Source organism: Mirounga leonina, unplaced genomic scaffold (genome assembly GCF_011800145.1).
Source record: "Mirounga leonina isolate KUSES-001 unplaced genomic scaffold, KU_Mleo_1.0 Mir_429, whole genome shotgun sequence".
In the NCBI taxonomy this organism is placed as follows: domain Eukaryota; kingdom Metazoa; phylum Chordata; class Mammalia; order Carnivora; family Phocidae; genus Mirounga; species Mirounga leonina.
The window spans coordinates 21,576-31,188 of record NW_023270747.1 but is presented as its reverse complement, the minus strand read 5'-3'; the positions used below and the strand labels follow the sequence as shown (position 1 = coordinate 31,188).

At 48.9% G+C, this 9,613-nt stretch overlaps 1 protein-coding gene across 1 annotated transcript; it reads left to right on the top strand.

The window, feature by feature from the left end:
• The first annotated feature begins 5,075 nt into the window (after positions 1-5,075).
• Positions 5,076-8,861, top strand: LOC117998979 (doublesex- and mab-3-related transcription factor C1-like). The gene is given in 7 exon segments (XM_034987890.1): positions 5,076-5,290; positions 5,375-5,538; positions 6,211-6,286; positions 6,288-6,347; positions 7,492-7,654; positions 7,757-7,901; positions 8,755-8,861. Coding segments are annotated over 7 exon segments (930 nt in total).
• Positions 8,862-9,613: the final 752 nt, after the last annotated feature.

Genomic DNA, 9,613 nt, shown 5'->3' with positions numbered 1-9,613 from the left:
GGAAACAGAATACCCACATGGTATCAAAATATCATGCTACAGGGGCGCCTGGGTGGCTCAGTCGTTAAGCGTCTGCTTTCGACTCAGGTCATGATCTCAGGGTTCTGGGATCGAGTCCCACATTGGGCTCCCTGACTCAGCCGGAAGCCTGCTTCTCCCTCTCCCACTCCCCCTGTTGGTGTTCCCTCTCTTGCTGTGTCTCTCTCTGTCAAATAAATAAAATCTCTTTAAAAAAAAAATATCATGCTACAGACTGCTTGTAAGTCATAGACGGACAAAGGTACCTTTCCAATGGACTGATCTGTCCAACGATATCGTAAATAAGTGATCAAACTGAGTCATGCCAATAGCAGCACCGACAGCTAGACAAACTGACCTTAGGAGCTTCCAGATGGGATGTCATGTGAACTACGCATCACCTATTTAATATCCTTGCCAAGAATGTGAAACAGAAATCATCTAAAGGAGAGGAAAATATCAGGCAAAGCCATATGTTGGACACGTTGGAAGCAAACAGGCCTAGGCTCTTGGCAAATGTTATTGTCATGGAAGATTTAAGTTGAGGGACTGTTTGGGACTAGAAGATACTAAAGAGACATGACAACTGAATGCAATGTATGATACTTGATTGAAATGTTGACCCTCAAAAGGATATCATTGGGGCAACTGGGGGAAATTGGAATATGAACTGTATATGGACTCAGATAATGTTATCATGCCACTGTTAAATTTCTTCAAGGTGACAATAGTAATATGGTTAGACAGGAGAAGATCCTAGTTCTTAGGAGATGCATTTCAAAGTAATTGGATGAAGAGTTTGGAACTTGAGTGGTTAGGCAAAAAGAAGAAAAAGGAGAGAGAAAGCAATGGGACGATATGAAATCTAGGTGAAAGAATGTTCACTGTCCAACTGTGTGTGTTTTGAATCTATTTTCAAATAGGTAGTTGAGGAAAATGGATTGCTCATATTTTAGAGTTATGTGATGAAGTGTTCCACAATAAAATAAAATAAAATGATTTCTGGTATCTTCTTGAAAATAATCTGGAAGAGATGGAGGGGAGAAGATATATATGAAATGAAATTGGCTGTGAGTTGTTAACCGTTGCAGCCCAGTGACGGATACCTGGAGGTTCCCTCACTATTCTCTCTCGTACAGTGTTCTCAAAGTGTGGTTCCCCCATGAGCAGCATCTGAAGCACCAGGGAACTTGTCAGAAAAGCAAACTCTGGGTCCCACCCCAGATTTTTTAATCTGAGACTATAGATGTGGAGCTCGGCAATCTGTTTTCACAAGCTCTTTGGCTTTGTTGGATTCTGAAGCAAGCTAATGGGACAGGCGCACAGCTCTATTGTGATGAACCTGGAGATTGTAAGTTTATATGCAAACCCTGTTTGTATATGTTTGAAGTTATCCACAGTACAATTTAAGGGAAAAAATGAAGAAAACAGGTACGTCAGCTGTTTAGTGGTCAAGTTTTAATAAAGTCTCAAGACAGACAATCCCAATGTTATACAAAAACTTCCAGAGGATAGAAAAGAGAAACTGTTCCCCAACTCGGCCTATGAGACTAGAAAACCTTGACACTGGAACCAGCAAGGTTAGTATGAGAAAGAGGGACTTCAAGTCGATCTTGCTCATGAGCAGAAGATGTAAAAATCCTAAGCAAAATTTTAGCAAACTACAAAAGATGATCCACCATAACGAAGTTGCATTTATCCTACGAGAGCAAAGCTGGCTTCACATTAGTATAGATAGATAGATAGATGATAGATAGATAGATAGATAGATAGATAGATAGATAGATAGATAGATAGATAGGAGGGGGCATGAGAGAGGTTTGTGTGTTGCCAACATATTCTGTTGCTTGCTCTACGTGCTAACTGAATGTGTATGTTTAATTTTTGAAAACTCATTAAGATACACACTTGTGAATTTTGTCTTTTTGTGATTGTAAACTTCATTAAATATTTTGAAAAAAGCATCTACAAATAACACTGTATTAACAAACTAAACAGACTCTTGATCATTTCAATAGAGACAAAAAAGTGAAATTCAATATCTATTCATGATTTTTAAGACAAACTTCTTAAACTGGTAATAAATGGAAAACTCCTTAGTCTTATAGAGGCAAAGAAAGAAAGAAGAAAGAAAGAAAAAAAGAAAGAAAGAAGAAAGAAATTAAGAAGAAAGAAAGGAGAGAAAGGAAGAAAGGAAGAGGAAACAAGAAAAGGAAGGAAGGAATGAAGGAAAGAAGGAAGGAACAGAGGGAGAGAGGGAGGGAGGAATGGAGGAAGGAAGGGAGGAAGTCAAGGAGGAAGGAAAGAGTGAACCCCAGGAAACACATTTTATTATGGAAATGTTGGCAGCATTCTATTTAATATTAGGGACAACCCAAAGAGGTCGAATTTGGTCATGTCTGTTTGACCTTGTAGTGGATGCCCTGGGCAGCCAGTACAGGTTTAAGAAACCTGTAAATCGCTTATTGTGCTTCTGTAAGTCACAGATCCATGAAAAACTGCAGAACGTCCAAAGACAAATGGTTCGATATCACAGGGTTTAGCAGGGAGGCTGACTTTAAGGTCAATATAGTTTTTAAAAAGTCAAATGGATTTCTGTAAGTTAGATACAATTAGAAAATGTCATTTTAGGTGGATAACACGCACAAGAGCAACAACACTCTAGAGTATCTTGGGATAAATGCAAGAAAAGATGTACAAGATCTGAATGTACAAAAGATAAAACTAAATACTGAACTGAAGATGGAAACGTTAAGGAAGCCCCACATAAACGGAGAGATATGCCATGTTGGTGACTAGGAGGGCTGGGTGGGGTCCTAAAGATGGTCAATTCTCCCGGAACTTATCCACAGATTTAATGAAAATGCAGCCCCAATCTGTTGCAAATGAGTTTTCCAGGATCGTGACATGCTGATTCTGACGCTTATACTGGAAGGGCAAAAGGTGAAGAATAAGGAAGATATGTTTGAAGATTATGAATAAGATGTGGGGACTTGCCCTACCATAGATCAAGATGTCTTCTTATCAAGAGGTAAAAATGAAGATGGTGTAGTATCAGCACAGGAATAGACAAATTTATCTGTGGAACCGAAGAGGGAGCTCAGACACAGAGACACGGCAAAGATGGACCAAAATGACTGCAGGCACTGCCAAATGTTCCCTGGGGGTGTAGAATTGCCCCCCTGATTGACAATCCCTGACGTAGGAATATGGATGAATCTTTTTTTTAAAAAATTTTTTTAAAAGATTTTATTTATTTATTTGACAGAGAGAGACACAGCGAGAGAGGGAACATAAGCAGGGGGAGTGGGAGAGGGAGAAGCAGGCTCCCCGCAGAGCAGGGAGCCCGATGCGGGACTCGATCCCAGGACCCTGGGATCATGACCTGAGCTGAAGGCAGTCGCTTAACCAACTGAGCCACCCAGGCGCCCCTGGATGAATCTTAAAAACACATGCGGAATTTCGTAAGAGTAAGTTACAGGATATCAAGGACATGAGTTAAATATGCATGCACATATAATATTTCACATCCCAAGAGAGAAAAGTCTGGGAAACAAGGTTTAGGGAGCACAAAGTTTCGCTTCACCTCACTTCACGAGTTACTGACTGGCTTAGTAAAGCCAGCACACGGAGAAGTGGGAGGGAGGCGAGAGGGGCGGGACTTTGGTGGGTGAACTTGGCGGAACTCGAAGCTCATTGGTCACCGGCCACAGCCGTGGGAGGAGGAAGGCAGCGCTGGAAGCTCATTGGCCTTTGTGGGAAGGGCGGGAAAGGGAGAGAGAGCTGGGTCTTCCCTCCCACCTTCTGTTCCTGCTGTTGGATCTCGACTTGCGGGCAGCTGAGGTAAGCACAAGCTGGCATCAGGAATAGGACCCTCGTTCTCCACACATCTTCTTTCCTCCCTCCCTCCTGCTCTGGATGACCAACTCCTTCTCCTCTCCTCCACCTCAGTGGAGTACCTCCTGATGTCCCACTCTGCCCGTCCCCTCTCCCCCCCTCCCCGCCCCCCACCAAGCAACAACCTGTGGGAGGAAACCCTCACCTCAGCCCCCTGACCCCTGGCCTCTGGAACCTGAGGCAGGGCTCATGCCCCTGCCTTTGATCCTTTGATTCTGATGTGGTAGTGGCTGCGAATGGGCTGCCTGAGATGAGGTGGTGCACCCCAGATGTGAGGGACGGGGAAGGTGTACCCAAACATAACCGTTGAAGTGTGAAGAGGAGCATGGAAGACTGTTGGGGGGCTGGGCAGGGAATGCATGGGTTTGCATGAGAGCAGAGAGGGTTCTATTGGCGGAAGAAAACAATTAGTGTGGTGAGGGGTCGGCTGTTGACTAGATCAGGGTCTGGCATTCGATAGGGGGCTCAACAAGGGTCTAGTCAATGAACAATCGAAGGGATGAATAAAAATCATTATTGAAAGAGGGGCTTGGCATCCAGCAGCATAATCAAATTTCATGGGGTACAAAGGGGTTGTCAGCTTAAAGTAGTGGGGGTTTGCTGAGAGGAAAATTAAGCTTACAGTGGAGTGCAGGAAGAAAATCAGAATGGGGTGTGAGAGGAAAGTTGAATGTAGGACATACTAATAATAGAATTGAGTGGGGGGGGGCGCAGCCAAAATCATGAATAGGGAGGGAATGAAGGCAGGAGGTTAGGAAGATAATTGTGGAAGTGGATGGCAGGGAAAACAGTGAGGTATGGCAGAGTACAGGATGATCCACGAGAAGGGGAGGGCAGTAATTGTGGAAGGGGGCACAGGAGTGCATGCGTATGCCTGAAAATGGGTTCTATGTAGAGGGAAGGTAAGCAAGGAGATTAGCAGTTGGATTGAAAGTTTACAGGAACCATGCCAAGAGTTCTTGGAATGGGGCTATGCGTGAGTGGGGCTTCCTGGGAAGGAGGCTACGTGAGTGAGAAGGGTGGGTGCGATGTGATTTCAGCGGTGAGCTGGGTGAAGAAGAATCCAGGCACCTCAGGTGGGGTTTTCAAAGGGCAGAGGAAGTACGTTGAGGGTAGGGGATCATGTGGCCATCCTGACCTCCACTCCTGGCCCTAGAACCATGGATCCCAATGAAATGCCTGCTGTGCCCTGCTGCCCCTCCGACTCCCCCACTGGGCTTGAGACCGGAGCCCCGTGGGGGATTGAACTTGGCCCTAAAAGAGCTGTAAGTCGCTGTGCCCACTGCTACAACCACGGCTTCACTGACCAAATCAAGGACCAGGAGCACCTCTGCCTCTTCCAGGCCTGCGATTGTCCCAAGTGTGCCTTCTTCTCGTGAGTATGGTGTCTGACAGGGGGTGTGGGTATGGGGAGTGGGCCTCCCCTAAATGTGACTGACTGTTGACCTGTAATCCCCCACTTTAGGGAACACCACAGTGTCTTGCTTGCTGAGAGTGCCTTGAAGAGGGAGCAGGGGGCACACCTGAAGAGGCACCTGGCTCAAGGACTGACAAGGAGTGAGGCCTCCCCTCCCAAAGCTCACAGCCATGTCAAGAAGTTGACCATTCAAGCAGGAGCCCTCAGTGAGTGTCTCTGGCCAGGGAGGGCGTCTGGGTTTGGGGGTAGGGAGCTTTGAGCAGTTCTGTCGCCAGTCCTACTACCCAGTTTTGATGTGGCCTTGGCAAATTACTCCTCGGGCCTTTAGCTGCCCCACCTAACAGACGTCATCAACATTATCTACCAAGTGTTGGTGGGAAGGAGAGATCTGGCGGGTCAAAATGGTCCACGGTGAGATGAGACCTCAGACTGGGGGTGAGGAAGAGTGGGGTGGGTTCAGGGGGAAAGGCTCACCTAAAGTGTCCCCAAGTTTCCACAGCTGGGAAGGAGAACATCATGTCCCAGCTTGAGGCCCACCCACCCCCGTGCAACCCCCAGGGAGGTAAGGAGAGCCTGGGGCCTGTGGGGGAGGTTCCCATCTCACTCACAGCCCAGACTCTTCTCTGTGTCCTGAGGACATGGGTTCCCTCCCTAACCCTACTGCAGCTTGCCATATGACCTTGGGGAAATAATGCTTGTCCTCCCTGGGCCTCAATTTCACCACGTGGAAAATGAAGAGTAGGAACTGGCTGGTCTTCCAGGTCTGCTCAGCTCTGACGTTCTGGGCTCCTATCCTCATCCCAGAACATACCCATACATATCTCCTCTCCATGGCCGGCCTGGTGCCTGACTCCACCCTGTGCTCTCTGCTCCTCCAGGCAAGCGCCCAAGGAGCTCTGCTGACTGGTCATGCCCCAAATTCTTTGTCTCTGTCCTGGACTCCAGCAGCCTTGAAGATGCAACGAACAATTTCTCTTTCCAGGAAGCCCCACAGGACTCCTGCCCTGCCCAGCATGTGAGTAAAGTGAGAAGGCACATGGAGCTAGTTGTATATTGTGTTACCAGGTGCCCAACCTTTGTGCTTGATGCCGTGGGAGACAGAAGGAGGGAGTGGAGGAGGCGGCCGATGAGGAGGAGGAGGAGGAGGAGGAGGGGGAGGAAAGGAGCAGGACAAGAAGCGGCAGGGGGAGGAGGGGTCGGGGGAGGAGGAGGAGGAGTGGAGAAGGCAGCATCTCAGACTAGCGGGCAAGGACAGGCCTCTCCCAGCCTTGCCGTTGCCTATCTGTGAGACTTTGCACACGTGACATTACATTTCCAAGCCTCCATTTCCCGTGTGTACTAGCAGTGTGCTGATGGGGACGATATCCCACACTTACAAGCACTGACTAGGCCAAGGCGTGCCACGTAGCAGGACTTCAACTAACGGAGGCCGTTATTCCACATGAAACAGATGGATGGGATAGAAGGTCCTGTTGAAAAGGGGGGGACGTGCCAAGATGGTGAGGGCCACGGGGCCCAGGGGCAGAGTCCAGAGGTCATTAGAGAAAGCTTCCAGGCTATTATTTATTTATTTTTTTAAGATTTTATTTATTTGACAGAGAGACACAGCGAAAGAGGGAACACAAGCAGAGGGAGTGGGAGAGGGAGAAGCAGGCTTCCCGCTGAGCAGGGAGCCCGATGTGGGGCCCGATCCCAGGACCCTGGGATCATGACCTGAGCCGAAGGCAGACGCTTAACGACTGAGCCACCCAGGCGCCCCAGCTTCCAGGCTATTAGATGAGCCAAGCTGGTCCTTCAAGCTCCATGGGGAATATGGAGGTGAGAACCAGTCCCTGGACGGGGACCGTGATCCCACTTCTCAGGGTGCGTTGCAGATTAGAACACAGACACCTGGGATTCCCCACAATCGTCACCGTTGCCCTGGGAGTTTTGGAAATGCCGGCAGGAATTAGCATCTCGGGAGAGAGAGTGAAGAAGGACATAGAAAGGAAAACAGACCAAACAGGGGAAAGGACTTGTGCAAGCCACAACGGTTGATGGCCCGCCGGCATTCAGAACCCCACATCCAGATATTGCAAGATCCTGGCCCTGTTTCTCTATTGATAGTATGTGTCTGTCAGAGGGTTGAATCCCCTGGCCTCTCTTTTCCTTGTTTCTAGATGCTCAGCGCTGGTCCTCCAGCCCTGTGCCATCCGTCCTTGGCCCTGTCCTCCTGCAGCCACAGATCCTGGGGAAAGAGCAGGGTCCAGAACCCTGGCAGGGGCCAAGCTTAGTGACTGGGAAGAGCTGAAGTCCCCACTGGTGCCCACTCTGGGTGCGTGGGTGGGGCCCTCAGCGGAACCCGGGACTAAAGGGCTACTGGCCCCATGAGGTGGGGAGGCATGGCTTTTCAGGTCCCATTCTCTCACACCCTTTCCATTGCAGGCTCCTGAAGCTTCTGACCAGGACTCGGTTTCTGCCTCAGAGTGGCAGCGGAAGCTGGAAGCGGCCGAGGCTCTGCTGATTCTGAGAGACTCTCCCCAGGCGTCTTCTGGCTCCGTCTCCCTGCTGCAACCCTCCGCGGCGGCAGGTAGCCTGGTCCTTGAAAGGAGAACACGGGGTGGTGGGGAGGGTTGGCAAATGGGAGGGCGTTGTCGTAAGCAGGGCCTAACTGGGAGGCCAGGGTTAGTGGGCTGAACCGCCTTGGGCCCAGGCACCCAAGCTCCTCGGTCTGATGCCAGAGATGGCAGTCGATGGTTGATGATGGTGAATCATCAGTTTATCGAGCTCAGTGCTCAACAGCAAATGCCCAGGGCCCTGGCGTCAAGAAACGAGGAAACTGAGGCCCTGCGAGTGGCAGCGACGTGCACTGGGGCATGCAGCCTATCAGGTGGAACACCCAGTTCTCCTCGTTCTCAGCCCAGAGCTTTCTACCCACACCCCTGCAGTCTGCTGTGGTGGGCAGGATATACATAGGTGATAAGAGCCCAGGCTGATTTCCAGTCTCCATGTGGACCTGGATGCCTTCATACTTCCCTTGTGTTTTGTGGCTAAATTTCAATAGATGAGCCTGGAGTGGAAGGACCAGAGGAAGTCTGAGGACAGCTACATGCCTGGGAAGGCTGAGAGGGAAGGCTGGGCTTTGCCAGAACAAAAGGCTGAGGGGCTAGACCAGAAACTGTGGGTGGTGAGGAGCCAGGGAATGTGTGAGCTAGGGAGGAGCATATGCAAAGAGCCTGGGCTCCACAAAAAGAAATGTGGTGGCTTTGACGGAGGGATCGGAGGAGGCAAGACCCAAGATGAGCAAATCAGCGAGGAAGGGTTCTGTGCTGCAGTGTGTAGTCCAGGTGACAAAGCCTCGACTGGGTGGAACAGAAGAGAGGGGAGAGCCTGGAGGGGAAATGGATGTGACCTGGCTCTGATGCCTTCCTTTCTATGTGCAGCTCCTGCTGGAGATACAGGACCCCAGCCTCCTAGCCCCTCTCTGCAACCCAGGCCAGCCAGCTCCATTTCTCTGCCTATGGGACATCTGGGGTGCATCTCCCTTTGAGCTAGAAGCCCAGAAGAGGAGGCCTCACTAGAGTGTTGCCTATTTATGCATTTGCAAAATGTTTAATATCCAATATGCTTAACATGTTCTTCTTTTTTTTTTTAACCTTCAGGTTCTTTTACAAGCTTTTCAGACCCTTTTTATTATATGGGGCAATTCCTTGGCTGAGGGTGGATATCCTTGTACCTCCATCCCTTACTGCCTTGGATATTGGGGCCTTTTTATGTCTCTTAGAAAAACAGGGTTGTGCAATCTGAGCTGATCAGTCTCTAAATAGGGTTCTGTGGGAGGTCCTATGTTCATATGCCAGAGTTTTCTTTTGACTTGTGATTGCAAACATAGCCGTGCACTCACGTATGTATCCATGCTTGTCAAAATAGAAGGGTGTGTTCATTTCATGTCTGGATTGATGTGTGTGAACAAATAATAAACCCTTGCTGTTGTAAGGCAGTGAGATAGAGGAGTTGTTACCGCAGTATAACATAGACCATCCTGACTCTAACAGACTTGTTCACTTTACTTTCCAAAGTGAGACTCACCTTACGCAATAACTGGGATTTCTTAACACCACTAGACAAGAAAATGGGAGAGATAAAGAGGGGTAGGCGTTTTACTCATTGACCAAGTAAGTGCCTACCTTCTGCCTGGCATAGACTGTTTCCAGCTGTCCGGAGGGCCCCAAATTGAGTTGTCTGCAGGGTCAAGCAGGTCCTATAAATGAGTGGAGCAGTCCAGACAGGCTCTGGCCAACT